The following is a 20822-nucleotide window of genomic DNA, read 5'->3' as shown; positions in this document are numbered from 1 at the left end:
GATTGACCAAAATTAGCAGGAGCAGAGCTTCGACGACCAGTAGCATAGGGATTCCAGTGAGGTGACCTCGAAGACTGAGGGAAATTCCCACGATTTTGACCATTGGTGCCTTGATTCGATGGATCGGAGGGGTAAGTGCGATTCTTGAACGCACCACGATAATGAGCTAGATTAGCTGAAGGAGCTGAGTCCAAATCTTGACTCTGTTTTTCAATCCTATGCTCCTGAGCTAAAAGAAGCGATTCAATCTCTGCAACCGTATATTCTTCATGTTAAGAGTTAACCGAGATGATGAAGATATCATAGTCTGGGGGTAAACCATTAAAGATCGCAGAGATGTGTTCTTTCGCTGTCAAAGATTGGCCAACAGAACCAAGCCGATCCACCAAAGTCTTAATGCCAAGAAGATAGTCATTGATCGACTTAGATCCTTTCTTGAAATTACGAAGCTGAGTTTGATATTGATCAATTTTTGTAGCAAATTGAGATGCGAAGTATTGACCGAGAATGCTCCAAACATCAGAACAGGTTTCACAACCAACAATACGCATTAGAATAGTTTCAAACATTGATGATAAGAGCCAAGCATAGAGTAACTGATCTTGTTTAATCCAAAATTAGTAGGCAGGATTGAGTATACCTGATCGCTCATCAGCTTCTGTGAGAAATTTCAGAGGAACAGGGGGCGTGGGGGAGATGAAGGTTGAGAGATCATGACCTTTTATTGCTGTAAGAACTGGAGGCCTCCAGAGAAGAAAGTTTTGTTTGTCAAGTTTGACAGATAATTTGTGAGAAAAGATCACAGGAGCAGTTTGTGTAGTTGTTGCCATTGAAGTTGCAGAAAGAAGCTTCAAAGAATTTGAGAGAAAAAATCAGAGAGAAAAGAAAAGCTCTGATACCATGTTGAACAAAAGATTTGAGGAATGAATTATATTCTCATTACTCTTCTGAATTGAATATGTACAAGTATTTATAGACTTAGCTAGTTACAACTGAAAGGATAAGTTAGTTACAATCAAGAACTGTACAAATAACAAACTAACAGAAAATGAAACTAAGTAACTAACTAAGTATTATCACTAACAGTTTGGGCTGCAAACGTATGTGAACCAATCAAGGATTTTTCGGGATGGTTGACTATAAACGAGAAAGGAAATATTGTGCTTTTTTCTGGAGAGAATAATAATGTTTGGTCTACAAACTCATCCAAACAAGCTCTGGCACCATTGGTTCAGCTGTTGGATAATGGTAACCTGGTTGTGAGAGATGAGGAAGATGAGATTACAACAAATTACTTATGGGAAAGCTTTGATTATCCTATTAATACATTGTTGCCAGGAATGAAATTGGGATGGGACTTGAAGACAGGTCTCAATAGGCATCTATCATCTGGACCATGTTATGGTGATTTCACTTATGGGATTGAGGTTGATGAAGAACACCATACGTATCCTCAACTAGCTGTCCGTAATGGGTCTCGAATATTGTATCGTCAAGGGTTGTTGGATGGCTTAACTTCAAGTTCCATCGAGAGTTCTCTTTCTGACGAATTTGTGTACAACGATGATGAAGTTTACTATACTTACACCCTCCTAAATAAGTCCATGATGCCAGCAATTGTCCTGGACCTTCGCGGAAGTATTGAATACTTGGGCATTTGGGCTTTTTCTGAAAATAGAGACAAGTGTGACTCGTATGGCTTCTGCGGACCTAATTCACAATGTATTGTTGTGACAGAAAGAGAGGAGCCAATATGCCAATGCTTAAAAGGCTTTAAGCCAAAGAATGAAGACAATTGGAACTCAAGTCTTGGTGAGAAGGGTGTGAGAGATACAGCCCTCCAAGCTGCCATGATGAAGAGAAAGAAGGATTTGATTATTATTTACGCTTGAGAGTGCCCAATACTAAATCTAGTTGGATGAATAAGACTAATAATGAAAGCGAATGCGAGAGTAAATGCTTGACCAATTGCTCTTGTATGGCTTATACCTATAGCTATACAAATGCATTGTGCGCCCTCTGGTTCGGAGATCTGTTTGATATTCAACAACTTCTTTCTAGGGGACAACATACTTATATTCGAATACCAAATTCAGAAATAGGTTCACATCACATGTGTTGTTAGTACATTTTATATGGATTTCCTTTTCCTTCTTCAAGTTTTGACTAATGTTTGCTTCTTTTGTTTCACAGCTCCAAAAATTCATAATGAAACAAGAGCTGATGGTAGTCGTCGTAAGGTGAAAGTGGAGAGAGCAGTCATAATTATAGCTATCATCACCAGATTAAGTGGTGGGTTCATTTTGATTGGCTTTTACATTCGGAGGAGGAGAAGCATTTTTGGTAACATTCTCTTCTCTACCTTTTACTTCATTATGTCTTTTTTTAACTTTTTTGGAGTGCGCTCTTGTAATTAGATTTCAGTGTAATTTGAGATTATTACTCAACTTGACATGTTTGTGTGCATTTGTTTTGGGGCTTTAATCCTTACAACCACTAGTAATTTTTCAGAGAGAAACGAAAGCCAAGATGATGACTTGGAGCTTCCATTTTTTGACCTACATACAATTAGTCTTGCCACTAATAATTTTTCAAAGGCTAATAAGCTTGGAGAGGGTGGTTTTGGACCTGTATACAAAGTAAGCTTCTCTCACTCAACATATCATTCTCTTTTTTTTTTTTTCTTTCGTAATATGGTAAATAATTATTGTCATTGTCACATAATAGGGTACTATGGAAGGAGGTCAAGAGATTGCTGTGAAAAGGCTATGAATGTGTTCTGGACAAGGAGTCAATGAGTTCAAAAATGAAATAAAGCTAATTGCTAAGATTCAACACCGGAATCTTGTGAAGATATTTGGTTATTGCATTCATAGAGAAATGAACTACTGATTTATGAGTACATGTCCAACAAAAGTCTCGACTATTTCATTTTTGGCAAGACTCTTTTCACCTCTTTTAATACATGTGATGTTCTATAAATATATAAGTTGTTGCCAACATTGTTCTAATAAACGTAAGTGCCAACATTTGCAGATGAAAGGCAAAGCATACTATTAGAATGGCCTAAGCGTTACAAAATTGTATGTGGGATTGCTAAGGGGCTTCTCTATCTTCATCATGATTCAAGATTGAGAATTATACATCGAGATCTCAAAGCTAGTAATGTGTTACTTGATGAAGAAATGAATCACAAAATTTCAGACTTCGGCTTGGCAAGAACTTTTGGTGGAGACCAAATTGAAGGAAACACAAACAAAGTTGTAGGAACTTAGGTGCCGTTTGGTAACACTTTTATTTTTCAATTTTTTAATCACAAAATGAAAGTAAAATTTTTGTTTTTAAAAAATTTATTTTTGAAAAACAAAAATGTGTTCAGTAACAACTTTTGTTTTTCAATTTTAAAAACAGAAAACAAAAGTGTGTTCTGTAAAGTTCATTTTCATTTTTATTTTTTGATTTTATTTAAGTCGGGTCTAGGTCCGAGGTCAGATTCGGGTTCGGATCAGAAGCCGGGTTTAGCGCCAAGGCCGTGGGGAGGAGATTTGGTCCGAGTCTGGTTCTAATCCAAAAGATTAATTACGAAAAAAAAAACTGTTTAAAAAAATAATGAAAGTGATTTTTTTTTGTTTTTAAAATTTTAATTTCTAATTATAAAATTGAAAAGTAAAAACAATTTTATAGAACATGTTTTTGAAAAATATTTTCGCTTTTCTACTTTTAAAAACAGAAAACTGATTAAAAAAGTATTAACGCCACCTTAGTAAGTCATCTTGAAAAATCTTTTAGTTTCTTTAACATAAACATATTACATACTAATACACTGTGCTATGCAAATGCAGTGGTTATATGGCACCAGAATATGCTTCCAATGGCCTCTTCTCAATAAAATCTTATGTGTTTAGTTTTGGCACATTGGTGCTAGAAATAGTAAGTGGAAAGAAAAGTAGAGGCCTTTATGATGAAGATAACATTCTAAACCTCACTGGATTAGTAAGTGTAAATAGAAAAAACTTTATTAAATTTTACATTGGCTCTTAGCTCGTTTTCATTTATATTTTTATAATGTTTATTAGGCGTGGACTTTGATGAAATAAGGCAATGCATTTAAGCTTATTGAAAATTGCTTGTTAAGTGATTCATACATCAACATGGAAGAAGCAATGTGTTGCATCCACATTGGTCTCTTGTGTGTGCAACAAAATCCTAATGATAGGCCTAATATGTCTTCCGTTGTTCTAATGTTGAGTGGCGAGAAAATGTTACCTCAACCCAAACCACCAGTCTATTTTACTAACACAGATTTGTGGGAAGGAGCTCATTCCTCCGCTCTTAAGCCCCCATCTTGTAATACAAGCATAACTGTTGTCGAAGGGCGATGAGAATTCACACAACAGATCGGTGGAGTTTCCCACATGAATTTTGAGAATTTATAGCATGACAATTTCTTTTTGTTTGGTTTGAAATTGCAATGATGATTGGAATTATTAGTATATATGTAGTATTTGAATCTATGTCAAAATTTAGTAATGGTTCTCCTACAATGTGCTAATTATGAGGAGAAAAGTGAATGTTGAACCTTTTCTTGATTATAATAAGCCATTACTAGAATTTTGTTTTTGTCAATATTTAACTAATATTGCTTTGAAGTGTTGCAATAGTTTATAAGTAATGTGTATTACAATCCAGGTTAAGGCATTTTATGTACACATAAAATTCCACAAGAAATCTTCGAATTGATGCATAAAGCTACCAATCAAGTGTAGATGATCATGACATATTTTAATCAATTTACCATTGATGTATTTGGTTCTGCACTTTCTTTAGAGATGAAATAACTTCTGGATTAATGTTACAAGGACTGGCTGGAATGCAGATTTGGCCTATGAATTTCTCTACAAAGAGAAATTAAGGAAGCTTATCTTTTTGACCAATTATGTGTGAATGTCTACCACATGCTCCGAACAAATAAAATAAAAAATAAATGGCAAAGCAAACAACACTGCCTTGGTGATTTTATGTGATGATGATGATGATATTAAATTTGGTTTAGGAGGTAAGAGCTTTCTCTTCTGGTTTGTTACACATTAATATGTTGTGGTAATTGGTTACAAGTAACTATATGGTCTTATTCAGTTTGTTCTGGTTTGTTACGCATTCATATATTGTGCTAATTGGTTACAAGTAACTAGTGTCTTATTCAGTTTGCCACATGGATAATTGTCATTGGCTCGGTACTGCAGAATGTCAAGACCATTAATGTTGTCATTGGCCGGTTTACTATATAAGGTTCTATTTTATTCTTTAAGGGCTCGTTTGGAACACCGTATTAGGTCGTATTGTATTGTATTGTATTATATTGAATTGTATTTTATGCAATATTTTTATGTAAAACTATATGTGGTATTAACTTTTATGGACACTTAAATATATAATGTTTTAGTATAAATTAAAGTTTAACATAGTATTATATAAAAATATGATACATAATCCAATTTAATATAATACAATACGACCTAATACGACCTAATACGACGTTCCAAACGAGCCCTAAGTGAGTCAGTTCATTATTGTAATACAGAGAGAGTTAAGCACTTGAGAAAAGCTTTCCTCCTAAAGTCTTGTAACTCGATTGTGTTCCTAAGAGAACTTTCTTTGTAATATCTTTGCAATCCATTTGTTGGTGATCAATAAAGAAATGATGATGATGTTTTGTTCCCCAAGGAGTAGGGAATCACACTAGGCTCGAACCTTGTTATTCCTAGTCAAAGTGATTTTTTCATGTAAATCGATCCACTCTTGTTCTACAATTTCAGGGCAGATTCTTTATCAGCAACTTCTCTAAGGACTTCATCTCCTAAACTCAAAACAATAGCACTATGTGCTTTCACCTCGATCTCTTGAAAAACCTTCTTCACATCTTCCTTAGAACTAGTCACCATGATCGCATCCGCAAATCCTTGATGCACAAGGAGTGTCTTCATCTTAATCCTCCATAGCCCACATTCAGACCTGTAAACTTGTTTACTTTTATCTGGTTATAGCCATTCTTGATGAGTTCTTGAAACTCTAAAACTTGATTCTTGAAATCTCGATCTAACTGTGAATGGCTGAATCAAACAATGACATAAACTAGAAATAAATGTGGAATCAACTAAATGAAATAGAGACAAAGTTTAACAAGGTTCATCACCCTTTTTGTGGTGACTAATCCACGGGAGGAACTGCCCTTTGGCCAAGCTTTATTCAATCTTCAACAATAAAGAAATACATAGGAGAATACAAAGTTTAATCTCATTAACAAGTGTGTCTTGCACCTTACAAATCAACTCACTTGAGAGAGATGTGATCAAACACACACACATTTTCTTTAACAATCCTCATCACTCATTACAAATGTAATAATCATCTAAATTCCTCTTTAGATCGTCAGCTAAAGAAGTACTCAAAGCCTTATATATGCAACTCAATAAGAGGGGTACCCAAGTTACTAATAAACTGAAATAATTAACTTGTGGGCTGACTGTACAGACTTGCAACATCTAACAGGTCATCAGATGAGACTGACAGTAGTAGCAGAACCCAAGTTACTAAAATCTCCCACAAATATATATGTTGAAAAATGCATGTTGATAACCCTATGGTATAGAGTTATTTTTAGTGCTTTTAAACTGAAACTATCATGATAAGAGTAATGAAAGTGTGTTTGTTGCTTAACTTCATCTAGTTTTTATCTTTATTTTCTATTTAGTAAGCTAGCTTTTAAGTCTTGTAAAAATTGTTATTTTAGTTGTGTTTATTTAGTTAAATGTTACTTGTTTGCTGTTGAGAAAGGAAAATTAAATTGTTAGGGAAAAGAAAAGGATGCAAGGACAAAGTGGGCATAAAAGCTGAAACTGGGCCAAATTGTTAAAACAACGAATTCAACATTCTGGGCAATGACGTGGAAAAAAGTTGCAGAACAAATTTCATTCGTCTACATCAGCACACACGTATCAGCCACTCAAAGTTACGATAGTTGACTGTTGTGGAGGGAGGAGACAAAACCTAGTGGGCCAAGATTGGAAATGAATTGGGCTTCTATTTTTAGGGTATTGTATTGTTCCCTATTTACCTAACAAAAACCAAGCACAATCACCATTCTTCTACACATGAGCTCAGCTACCATTTTTGGAGAAAAGTAATTGCAGAAAAGAAAGTACCAAAAAGAGAGAGCCTAAAAGAGGAAATTACCTGAAAAAGATAAAGAGGATGACACAAGCTCCATTTGTTTGAATTTCTATTCTCTTTCTTCTATTTTCTTCCTTCCTTTAAATACTTGAAGTTTTATTTTTAAATTGTAAAAAAAAAAAAAAGGCAGCAACCATGGATGAACAACTCTTAATTTGAATTTTATTTTCTGATTTGAATATGAAATTTAAACTTTTTGAGGCTTGAATGGCTATGAACTCCTATGTTTGGTATGATTAATTTTAAGCATATTTTAGCATCTTTGCCATTGTTCATTCAAGTAAGCTTGCTGTTATTAATTGTTATTTTTTTTGCCATGAGTAACAATTTACTAAGCTAGATCTGGTTTTGGAAAGCTTAGATTTAGTAGTTCAACTTGAATGAAACAAGTGAATTCTTAGATTTAGGTTTTGCAATCTGGTTTGATATAGGAATATATTGATCTAAATGATAGAACTTAATTTGTGAGTTTTGAAAAATTCTCATAAACACAAGAAAATTCTGTTATCTTTGTGCGAAAATGCTGAAGTAATGTTGTAGTAACTGGGAATATCCTGACTAGGGGGGATTAGTTATTCAAGCTACTTTTTAATATATTACATTTCTTGCAAGCAATTTTCTAGCAACATCAGCGTTATTTTAGGCAGGTTTAATTACAGTCATTTTAAATTTGAATCATTACTCAACCATTCTCATATTTTTCCCTTTTACTTTAAGTTTACATCATATTCTGTTTGCAATCCCTGCGGAGACGATCTTACTTATCACTTTATTACTTGTATGACTGCGTATACCTGCGTATAATAATTTTCACAACAAGTTTTTGGTGTCGTTGTAGTGCCTAACACTCTTATGAAAGCCTCACTTAAGGTGAAGGAAAACCATGGTAAACAAACAGGAAGCAAAAATAAAAACGAAAAAAACTGTAAAAATTTGTGACAGCAGTCACAAAAATCTAGGATCAGAATTTGATTCTTTCCGAAACGTTCTCCGCAGACGTTTCCAGTCCACCAAAAATTCTGCTATTTCTCTCTGTCCACATCGCCCATAATAGTGCCATAATAGTAGTCCTCCACAATTTAACTTTCCTTTTGTTTCCCATCAGTTTGCTTATTAGGACAGCAGAAACCAAGCTAGGTAAGACCCAATCCAAGCAAAATTCTTTGAACAATAACGACCATATTTTTCGCATATATATGCATTCTAGGAATAAATGCTCAATCTATTCATAACTAGACTTGCAACAAACACACCAGCCCAGAAAGATTGCCATATATGGTCTTCTTTTTTGCAAGAATACTAACCATCCAAAAACTTCAAATTTTGCTGGTATGCAACATTTCCACGGGGTTTTAGCCCACTCTGGGTTCCTTGAGCTATTATTTGAAGTGAAGCAAAGGAAAGCGGACTTACAAGAAAAAGAGCCACCATATTCTGGATTCCAACTCTTACTGTATACTAATAATTATAAATTTCCAACATGTATACTAATAATTATAAATTTCTGACATGTATATTAATAATTATAAAATCATCAATGCAATTTTAAACCAAACAAAATGAAATTGTCATGGTGTAAATTCTCAATATTCATGTGGGAAATTCCACCGATCTGTTGTGTGAATTGTCATCGCCCATCGACAGCAGTTATGCTTGTATTGCACGATGGGGGCTTAAGAACGGAGGAATGAGCTTCTTCCCACATATCTGTGTTAGTAAAATAGGCTGGTGGTTTGGGCTGAGGCAACATTTTCTCACCACTCAACATTAGAATGATAGAAGACATATTAGGCCTATCATTAGGATTTTGTTGCACACATAAGAGACCAATGTGAATGCAACGCAATGCTTCTTCCATGTTGATGTATGGATCACTTAACAAGCACTTTTCAATTAGCTTAAATGCATGACCTTCTTTCATCAAAGTCCACGCCTAATAAACATTATAAAAGTATAAATGAAAACGAGCTACGAATCAATGTAAAATTTAATAAAGTTTTTTCTATTTGCACTTACTAATCCAGTGAGGTTTAGAATTTTATCTTCATCGTAAAGACCTCTACTTTTCTTTCCACTTACTATTTCTAGCACCAATGTGCCAAAACTAAACACATCAGATTTTATTGAGAATAGGCCATTGGAAGCATATTCGGGTGCCATGTAACCACTGTATTTGCACAACACTATATATTAGTATGTAATATGTATATGTTAAGGCAACTTAAAGATTTCTCAAGATCACTTACTAAGTTCCTACAACTTTGTTCGTGTTTCCTTCAAGTTGGTCTCCACCAAAAGTTCTAGCCAAGCCAAAGTCTGAAATTTTGGGATTCATTTCTTCATCAAGTAACACATTACTAGCTTTGAGATCCCTATGTATAATTCTCAATCTAGAATCATGGTGAAGATAGAGAAGCCCCTTGGCAATCCCAGATACAATTTTGTAACGCTTAGGCCATTCTAATAGTATGCTTTGTCTTTCATCTGCAAATGTTGCCACCTGCTTTATTAGAACAATATTGGCAACTTATATATATATATATATATATATATATATATTTATAGAACGTCACATGTATTAAAAGAGTTGAAAAGAGACTTGCCAAAAATGAAATAGTCAAGACTTTTGTTGGACATGTACTCATAAATCAGTAGTTTCATTTCTCTATGAATGCAATAACCAAATATCTTTACAAGATTCGGTGTTGAATCTTAGCAATTAGGTTTATTTCATTTTTGAACTCATTGACTCCTTGTCCAGAACACATTGATAGCCTTTTCACAGCAATCTCTTGACCTCCTTCCATAGTACCCTATTATGTGACAATGACAATAATTATTTACCATATTAAGAAAGAAATAAAAAAGAGAATGACATGTTGAGTGAGAGAAGCTTACTTTGTATACAGGTCCAAAACCACCCTCTCCAAGCTTATTTGCCTCTGCAAAATTTTTAGTGGCAAGACTAATTGTATGCAGGTCCAAAAATGGAAGCTCAAAATCATCATATTGGCTTTTCTTTCTCTCTGAAAAAAAAAACCATTAATAGTTTTTAGTAGTTAATGTTTAAAATGAGAAGTTTTTCTTTTGTAGGATATGTAAGTGAGTTTGTAAGGTGCATGAGATTCTATGTCAAAACTAATTGACATTAAAAAAAGTAGTGCATACATCTTATATGTGGTATTATCTTTGTGGGACTATTTATAACAAATCTAATTACAAGAGCGCAATCTAAAGAATAAAGAAAAAGACAGAATGAAGTAAAAGGTAGAGAAGAAAGTATTTACTGAAAATGCGTCTCCTCCTTCGAATGTAAAAGGCAATCAAAATAAACACACCACCTAATCCGACTACTATAGCTATTATTATGACTACTCTCTTCACTTTCACCTTCCCACGACTACCATCAGCTCTGGTTTCATTATGAATTTTTGGAGCTGTGAAACAAAAGAAACAAACATTAATCAAATATTGAACAACGGAAAGGAGATCCATATAAAATGTACTAAGAACACGCGATGTGAACCTATTTTTGAATTTGATATTCGAATATAAGTATGTGGTTCGAAACGACTAGAAGACAGTTGTCTAATATCAAACAGATCTCCAAACCAGTGGATACAATCTTCATTTGAGTAAATTGACTCTGAGAATGGATAGCTATAAGCCATACAAGAGCAATTGCTCAAGCATTTACTCCTGCATTCGCTTTCATCCTTAGTCTTAGTCACCCAACTATAATTAGTATCCGGTGCTCTAAAGCCTGAATATTGATCAAATTCAAATCCTTCCTCCTCTTCAACTTCATCATGGCAACTTGGAGGACTGTATGGCTCACACCCTTCTGACCAAGACCTTGAGTTCCAATTGTCTTGATTCTTTGGCTTGAAGCCTTCTAAGCATTGGCATATTGGCTCCTCTGTTACACTTACAACATTACATTGTGAATTAGCTCCGCAGAAGCCATAATAGTCACATTTGTCTCTTGGGATTGCCCCATAAAAAGTCCCAAAGTCCCAGCTAGGTTCAATAGTTCCGTCATAATTCAGGACAATTTGTGGCATCATGGACTTATTTTGGAGGCTGTAAGTGTAGTAAACTTCATCATCGTTGTACACAGAATTGAAAATAGAATCATCCACAGCATCGCTGGAACTCATACCATCCCACAACCCTTGACGATACAATATTGCAGATCCATTACGGACAGTTAGTTGAGGATATGTATGGCGTTTCTCATCAAGCTCAATCCCATAAGTGAAATCTCCATCACATGGATCACTATAAAAGCTCTTCCATGATGATAAACGCCTATTGAGACCTCTCTTCAAGTCCCATCCTAATTTCATTCCTGGCAACAATGTATCAGTTGGATAATCAAAGCTTTCCCATAAATAGTTTGTTGTGTTTGCATCTTTCTCGTCTCTCAAAACCAAGTTACCATTATCCAAAAGCTGAACCAATGGTTTCGCGGCTTGTTTAGACGAGTTTGTAGACCAAACAATTTCTCTCTTACTATTATTTTCTTCTGAAAAAAGCACAAGATTTCCTCTGTCGTCTATACTCAACAAGCCAGGATGAATCTTCCATTGGTTTACATCGGTTTGCAACCCAAACAGGTCGAATATATGTAGTGTGGTTATACCATATTCCCAGATAACGATGGTTTAATAAATCATATGGACTAAAGAATTTCAGAACAAACCTTCCTTCTTTGGATACCAATAAATTAGCTGTGTCTGTGTAGTCATTGTGATTATCTCTGAGAACATCTGAAGGTCTAATGATATCATTATGAAGCACAGCAAAAGAAGTTGCAGACAGAGAGAAAAGTCTCAAAACAACTAATAAGGTGACAAGAAAAGGAAAGAACTCCATATGCTATTAATTTTCTAGTTCACCACAATGTACATTAATCTGTGGTTTAATAGTTTATTAAGTTTAAAAAGATATAAGGGTGATTAGTTTTCTGGCTTTTTTGTACAAAAAAAAAAAAAAAAAAAAAAAAACTTTAGTAGGAAAAATATCAATTCAAAGATGATTGATTGCTTCTGCATTGGGTCAGCCACTACTTTGACATTTCTAAAAGAGTCTCTTTCTTTTAGAAATGTTTAGATACATGAAGTGGTATTTTCTAGCATTGTACCGTTTAATATTGACAAAATTTCAAACACTACTTGTATACTTATTGAGAAAATTTATTCCAATTAATCACAATATTTTTCAAGTCATAATAAGCAATATCAAAGCACTACAAGCAACATAAAATACTCAAATCAAGCATAAAAGTTAGTCGCCAAGATTTTACGTGGAAACCCAATTGCTAGGAAAAAACCACGCAAACCGTAGTCTGATTTAATCATTCACTATCACCAAAGTTCAATAATACGACTCAAGGTTCTTCTCTAATATAATTAGAAGCTCACAACAATATTAAGATTAAATAATCTTGAATCGCCAATACAACCATCATCTTAAAAGATAAATACACAAATGAAAAAAAATTGGGTCTCACCAAGTGAGTATTGTAGACGACTTCGAAGGATCAAGATTTCAAAGTCAAGTTTAATGTCTTTGATGGAAATCATTTACTGTTATGACTCTGTTTTCTAACTTCTTTGCATTGCTGAGTCACATCGAAATACACTCAGATAAGTTCTCTTTAATTTCTTTTTTTTTTTCTGAAAAAAGGGAGGAGGGACCACTCACTAAGATTGGCCCCCACCCTTGAGATAAATAAACCCTCGCTTATGGCGGAGGAAAACCGTGGTTACAAATTGCCCTAAATTCTAAGGCTTAAACAAAGTCTCAAAGATATGATTACAGCGATCATATTCTCTTATTAAATCTTTACAACAGTGCTCTCCATTCTCTCATTAAATCTGAGAAAGAAACATTTTCAAATAGCTTAGTCTTGTACACCCAAGAAGCAGTCCAAAATTTAATTTTATCCCATAGGGCCTCTGAAGAGCTCTCCGGACCTTCAAAGATTCTGTTATTACGTTCTAACCAAACCACCCATAGAACTGCCAAGACTGTCGTTCTCCATAAACATGTGCTTCTTTTACTACCCCCCACCTTGCTCACTATCATTTGAGAGACCACACAAGGCATAACCCATTGAGTTCAAATTCATTAAACAACTTTGTCCAGAGATTACATGCAAGGCGACACCTTAAAAACAAATATGTTGCATCTTCCCCACTTGACTTACAACAAACACACCACCCCGGTGACAAGCACATAAATGGTCGCTTCTTTTGCAGTCTGTCATGTACGTTCAACTTATCTAGAGACACCAACCACCCGAACACTTTAACTTTAGAAGGTCCTCTGCTTTTCCATAGAGTCTTCGTCCAAAACACCTCACCAAACTCCTTGGACGAAGAAAACCAGTAGAATGTTGATTTAGAGGAGAAGATCCCACTGGGATCCGAAATCCACAAACGGCTATCATCAAGGATGTTGAGTACTCTAACATGTTCCAACTTCTATAATAGTTGTGTCAGGTTCGAGATTTCCCTATCCATAAAGTTTCTTCTGAATTTAAAGTCCCAGCTTGCCACATAGTTTCCCACCTCGCCCTCATCGGCAATCATCTCCTGTATACTTACATTCTTAGCCTTAGAGATCACTGCAACGTCTGGGAATTGCTCCTTCAGAGAGGATCCCCCAATACATACGTCCTCGCAGAACCGTATACTTGCTCCGTTTCATACTTTGAACTTCACCAATTGGCCATATTCGTCGTAATGATCTAAAATATCCTTCCACGGCCCTCTTGGAGATAATCGAGCCCCCCCTTTTGTATCCCAGAAATTATCTGCTATGCCATAGCGACTTTTGATTACTTTGTGCCACAGGGAGTTTGGCTCTAAAGGAAATCTTCATAACCATTTGATTAGCAACCCTTTGTTCCTCAACTCTATCCTTCCAATTGCTAAACCATCCTCACTTCTTGGTTTGCATACCTCATCCCAAACCCTTTAAATGGTCACCCCTGCTAAGTCTCCACCTTCCCAAAAGAAATCTCTCATCATTTTTTATATTGCCTTGATGACTATTTTTGGAGCTTTGAAGAGAGAGAGGTAGTAGATAGGGAGGGAAGATAGGGCCATTGGATAAGAGTAAGCCTCCTCCCACTAGACAAGAAGGAGCATTTCCATCCATCTAATCTTTTCGCACATTTATCCAAGACAGGCTCCCAGAAAATCTCTTTCCTCGGGGAGCCACCAAGTGGCATTCCCAAGTATGTCATAGGCCAGGTACCTACCTTACAACCAATTACTTCTGTGTTTTGGGCCACCACTTCCTCTTCTAGGCATATTCCCAACAGTTGACTCTTGTTCAAGTTTACTTTCAAACTAGAAACGCCACAAAAAGTTTCAACAATCTCAACCAGTTTTCGTAGTGAGGCCTCATCCTTAACAAAGCAAAGGGTGTCGTCCGCAAATTGTAAATGACTGATCTGGACGTTGTCTTTGCCTACTTGGAACCCCGAGAATGAGCCTAATTCTCTTGCCCTATCCACCATCCTTCCAAGCACATCAACTACCAATGTAAATAGAAACGGCGATAGAGGATCTCCCTGTCGAAGACCTCTAAAACCTCTGAACTTGCCTCTCGCTCTGCCATTAATGAGCAAGGAGAATAATGTAGATGAAACACATCCTCTAATCCACTTCCTCCATAGCTCCCCGAAACCTTTCTCCTTCAGCACCAAATCCAGAAAATCCCAATCAACACAATCATATGCTTTCTCCAAGTCGATCTTAAACACGAATCCCTTCTTGCCACAACTCCTATACTCATCTACTGTCTCGTTTGCTATGAGGGCCAGGGTTTAGGATTTGCGAGTCCTTCGACAAAAGCCGATTGAGTTTCAGAGATAGTCTCTCCTAAAACACCTCGTAGTCTAGTCGCAAGTGTCTTGGCCACAATTTTGTACACACTTGTGATGAGGCTGATTGGTCTGAAATCTTTGACCTTGCGGTACATTAAGTCTTTTGGGGATCAGACAGATAAAGGTTTCATTGATGCTACCTTCAATTCTTCCCTCTTTCTCAAAGGCCCGAAACACTTCCATCAGATCATCCTTGATCGTGTCCCAGTTGTTTTGGAAAACCGCCATCCTAAAACCGTCTGGCCTCGACACTTTACTTCCTTCACAGCTGAAGACTGTTCTTTTGACCTCTTCTTCTTCAAAAGAACATTCAAGTTGGCAAGCTAAGGAAGACGCTATGCGTTGCCATTCAATGCCCTCAGTCCAGCACCCCCTTCTTGCCTCAGAGGCATAAAGTTTCGAAAAAAAAAACCAATTAGCTCCTCCACAATTTCATCCTCCTTATCAATAATAGACCCATCCTCTCTTTTAATTCTTGAAATAACGTTCCTGGCCTTCCTCGCATTTAGTAGATTGTGGAAGAATCTTGAATTAGCATCCCCTTCCTTAGCCCATTTACACTTCGATTTAAGCCAATTACTTCTTTCTTCTTCAAAATTCAGCCGCTGCCATTCCTCTTTTAATTTTCTTCTCTCCTCGGACATGCTTTGAGCCCAGGAATTGGTTCCTTCTAGCCTATCTAATGCCTCCAGCCTGCCTTCCAAAGCTCTCTTTTTTGCCTTGTTTTGTCCGAAAGTGGATGAGCTCCACTCCTTCACCTTTCCTTGGGTCATTTTCAACTTGCTCATAAACTTTGTGCCAGGCCAACCAGTAGAAATGGCTGTTACGAATTTTATGTTTATTACACAAGTATACATAATCAAGTAGTATCTCACGCAAGTGAGGTCGAACCACAGGGAATTGGATTAAGTACTACTAAACTATACTTATGATTCTATTTGGTAAAATAATAATTTTGCAATTTAAAAGTAAATAACTCAGAAAATTAAAGAGAAAATAAACGAGGATTAATCAAGATGAGAGATTAGGGAGGTGAATCCTGTTGATAAGTTACCAATGTTAATACCTAATTGCTATCCTTATCTCAATGTGAAAGACAGATTATAAATTAACCTAACTCTTTTTCAGATCTTTTAGGTTCTAAATAATATGTTCTCTAATTAACTTCTTAATTAAATCAACACAAAATCAGCATTAAGCAATAATCTATTGGTCACTGAGGCTATGTAAATACTTTCGTTTCACATCAAAACCTAGACTATCCAATTTTAGCATTCTCAATTCTCACTTTTCAGATTTTGAATTGAGATCATTAAACATGTAAAAGGTGATCAAGCTTGCACATGGAATTAAACACAAATATAGATAGTATTCACACATAAGATGAAGGAATGGCAATTATTTATTAACTAGGCATAAACTTAAACAACATTCATCATCCTCCCTTATTGGGAAATTTAGTTCAACATAACTCTAAAAACATCCATGATTAATTCAGAAACAAAACTAAACATAAAACAAGAAATTAAGGGTAAAAGAAAGAAACTAGAAGGTGATATCGCTCCGGGTCTTCAAGATAGCTTCCTCTCCACTTGCATCCACTATTTAAGTCTATTTCTGCTTACTCTGACCTTCAGTGTCGTATTCCTTATATAGGGATGAGAGGTGTGCCTCCAATTTGAGAAAAAATCAAACTTAGGTCAAATCTGCGATTTCTGTACCTAGTCGCGACTAGCATTTAAGCTGGTCGCGACTACAGGCAAACCTCGAAAATCAGAGGTTCTGCCAAATCTTGAAGTCGCGACCAGAGTTGCGACCAGGAAAAAGGGTAGCGACACGGCTCTACGGAGGTCGCGACTGCGACGCGTACGGAGCCGAATTTTCCAATTTTTCCGGTTGTCCCAATTTTTCGCCATTTGACGAATTTGAACTTTAACACCCATGGAACCTAAATTAATGAAAATCAAGCGTAAAACTGCTCCAAAAGACACCAATAGACGAGAAAATGCTAACTTTAAAGACCTGAAACATAGGCTAAATATAACCTAACAAAATCCCCCAAACTAGATTCTTACTCGCCCCTGAGTAAGGTAAAAAAAACTAACTACGCTATCAGATAATCACTACGCTGCTGGCTCATGCTCTGTTTTCTTCCTTGTATAAACTAGAATTTCGATCCTACTAACTCTAACAATTAACTCAGATGCTCAATTAACAACACTATGTACAACTGCAAAAATTTATTCAAATGTGAAACATTGTTATAAAAGTTTTACTCTTTCCAACAGTTCCACAGCCCGATAACTCATAAGCTTGTATGCTTACCTTTCTCCACTAATGTTGATAATATTCTTTGGAATCATTAGGTTTTTTCAAGGCTTAGGTAATATGGCTCAGATATTCAGGGATAGGCAAAAGACAATTTTTTTGGCTCAAGATATTATAAGCACACAAACAGAACCCACAAGCTTCTTACTTTTCTTTTCTAAAACCTCATAATGTTCCCAAATTTACCAAGATTGATAGAAGACATCTCTATTATTTTCCAACATCACTGATTATTTTTTTTCTTTTCACACATATTTTTACTTTTTATTGTGTTTTTTTTTCATCATAATTCATTTTTTTTCAGTGACATTGAATTACACAATTTTTTTCTCTTCTCAATCTTGCAAGTTTTTCTACCTCTCACTATTTCCTCACACTAAATGTTTCTCCTCCCCCAAACTAATTATGTAGCTTATGATATCATGGATAACATGGTGAAGAAAAATTAATAGTGTGGTTACAATTTTTCGAATCAATGGGTGAAAAACATAACAGGTTTAGGCTCAAAAGGTTAACTAAGGATACATTATTACGGTAGGCTTGAAAGGCTCAAACTATCCAACAAATGCCTAAGTCATATTCCAATTGAACACTATCAAGGATTTCGTCTCAAAAGAATAAACATGCAAGTTCTAAGCTCTCCTGTCAATCTTACCACAAACAATAATAAAATAATTATAACAATTTTCACAGATTGAGTAATTGCGGATAAACACGGAGTTTACGAGCATCCAAATTAATCCAAAGAGTTAGCAGAATCAAGCACACAGTTATTTTACAATTTCAGATCACATCACACTAATTAGCAGTATACAACTATCGTCAAGCTTATTGCCATTCCTTAACTAAAACAAAACTAAAAATAGAAAATTAAAATGCAGAAATTAAAGTGCAGAATTTTAAAATTTTAAGTCTCTCCCCCCAAACTAAATATGACATTGTCCCCAATGTATACAGTAACATGCAGAGAAAAGAGACTTACGTGAGACCCTCTCAGTAAGGGTTGGGTGGTGGCGGCTGGTCATATGGTTAGAGCGAGGAGGCTACGCCAAATAATTCGGGTCATCAATCACGATGTTCATTACGGTGATGAGAGAGTTAAGTTCTTTGAACTTGTCCCTCATCATAGATACTCATTTGAACCATGTATTGTAGCATGTGGTTGTTATCTTTGAATTATATAACTCAACGTGCATGAGTGTATTGCGTTGTCGGATCGATAGGCCCGGCAATTGTAAGGGCTGCTCCTCTTCTTCTTTAACACTAGGCTCTCGTTGCCGCCTACGTCCTTGCGTGCATCAAGTGGAGGCTGGCCATAGGGATGTGGCTCTTTCAGCCTGTTGACAAAGGCGATGTCCATCTTGCGATGTGGCAACACCGTGTTGTCATACTCCAATTGGGGAACTTCATATGCCCCGCAGAGTTCTGTGATAACTCCCGCCAAACCAAAACCACCTCCCGTGGCTCCTTGTACAATCTAATCAATACTATGCCTGATGACTTGTCCAATGTTTATGTTGTACCCCTTCATTATGGCGTACACATATTTCAGGCGATCCATTTGGACATCGAAGAAGTGCTTATTTGGCACTAACGGAGCACTTACAAAGTACAACCATGTTTTCGCCACCGGGTTAAATTCACACCGATATAGGATGTTTGGCGACCCCTCTGTGCCATCGTTGTCGTGGAACCTCAACCCAGGAAATCCCACAGTCTCCGCCACATCCACCATATCAAACTGCTCTTCCTCCTTAATAATTCGGAGGCGTTGCTCTTCCCTAGTGTAATCTTGGACAGAGAACATTACATTAAAAGCATCAGCAGTAGCGGGAGCCTTCTTTCCACGCACCTTTACTTCCCCATTTCGGCGGTCGAGCCAATTTGCAAGAAATTCACAGGCCATAGTAACATTAGCCCGACCCTGAGCATCCACAAAGCTCCCCCACTTCATCCTCTCTATTTGAGCTCGAATTGTTTCAAACCGAGGTTGACGTCTCAAAGGGTTCTTGGGGAATTCAATACCCCGGTCTTCAATATAAGCCCTATTTTTAATTCTCATGAATCGATTTTGGGCCTCTATGTTACCAAATCGGGTCCTATAAAAACCCGTGGGTGGTGGGTTTGAAGACGAACCCTCCTCCACATTCCTAGTTCTCTTAGGTGCCATTGTTTTTTTTAGCAAAAAATAGAATATTTTTTTATTTTTTTTTGATTTTTTTTTCTATCTAATGCTAAAAAAAATTGAGCAGCACCTCCTCTTAATTTTTCTATATCCCAAAAATTGAAAACTCACCAAATAATCCACACAATTACATCCACAATCCCAAATCACACTATAAACCTAACAATTCCTATATCAATCAATAATTCCAACAATAATCACAAAAAAATACTCAAAATCCTCATGCAACTTTTCAAATTTAATAGAGAATACTACTTACAAACCCGAAGACGCATTACTCCACCTCCATTGTTGAATATCTTTGAATGTTTGAGGTTGAAGATGAAGAACCAATGTATTTTCGAATTTGGGGTGAAATTGATGAGTATTTGGGTTGTTTTTGATGGAAATTGTAGATTGATGAGAGAAATTAGGTTTTAGGATGGATTGGGATTGAAAAATTGGATTGAAGATGAAAGAATTGAAGATTGGTGAAGAAAATTTGAATTTTTGAGAGGAAAAAGGGCTAGGGTCGGCTGAGAGGAATTTGAAATTTGAATTTTTGATGTAGGGTTGAATGAGGGGGAAAATTGAGATTTATAGACAAAATCGCGAGCAAGTCGCGAGTTGGCCTCTGGAAAGTTTGGTGTAGGGCTAGTCGCGACTAGCTTACGATTAATTCCCCTCTGCGGAAAATAGGGAAGTCGCGGCGGGGTCACGACTTGGAAAATAGGTCGCGACTTCCAGATGGGGTAGTCGCGACTTCTGGAACCCAAGAATTTTCAGGGCTTCTGTTAAAGTCCAGGTCGCGACCAGGGTCGCGACTTAAAAAATAGGTCGCAACCCAGGAACCACCAGGTCGCGACCACTGGGCTCCAGTCCGAAAAATAACTTTTTTTTTCTTTTTTCTCTTTCTCACGTTTTTCTCACAATATAACTAAAAAGAATAATGTACGGTACTAATCTAAAAATTGAAAATACTAAAAATACTAAAGCATATACTAAAAACATAATCAAAAAGTCTGAAAAATTAAAGAAAGCACTTGGGTTGCCTCCCAAGAGCACTGTCTTTATCGTCATATAGCCGGACGCTGAGCTGTGTTCTTCAAAGTGGCGCCAGAATCATGGCGGACTTGGCTTGGTCAAATTGACCTCCCAAGTAGAGCTTTAAACGTTGTCCATTGACTTTGAAAGTTG

At 36.4% G+C, this 20822-nt stretch overlaps 1 protein-coding gene and 2 pseudogenes across 1 annotated transcript; 2 read left to right on the top strand and 1 right to left on the bottom strand.

Moving 5' to 3' along the window:
- The first annotated feature begins 1340 nt into the window (after window positions 1–1340).
- Window positions 1341–1892, top strand: LOC133034256 (S-locus-specific glycoprotein S13-like). Its single transcript, XM_061109308.1, has one exon. It carries the CDS (start codon window positions 1341–1343, stop codon window positions 1890–1892), a length of 552 nt encoding a protein of 183 aa, XP_060965291.1.
- Window positions 1893–2080: 188 nt separating this feature from the next.
- On the top strand, window positions 2081–4382 carry LOC115720019 (G-type lectin S-receptor-like serine/threonine-protein kinase At4g27290; annotated as a pseudogene).
- A 3598-nt stretch (window positions 4383–7980) lies between these two features.
- On the bottom strand, window positions 7981–12204 carry LOC133034255 (G-type lectin S-receptor-like serine/threonine-protein kinase SD1-1; annotated as a pseudogene).
- Window positions 12205–20822: the final 8618 nt, after the last annotated feature.

This window comes from Cannabis sativa, chromosome 2 (assembly GCF_029168945.1).
Source record: "Cannabis sativa cultivar Pink pepper isolate KNU-18-1 chromosome 2, ASM2916894v1, whole genome shotgun sequence".
Lineage (NCBI taxonomy): Eukaryota > Viridiplantae > Streptophyta > Magnoliopsida > Rosales > Cannabaceae > Cannabis > Cannabis sativa.
The sequence above is the reverse complement of the archived record's forward strand: the minus strand, read 5'-3'. Positions and strand labels throughout refer to the sequence as shown.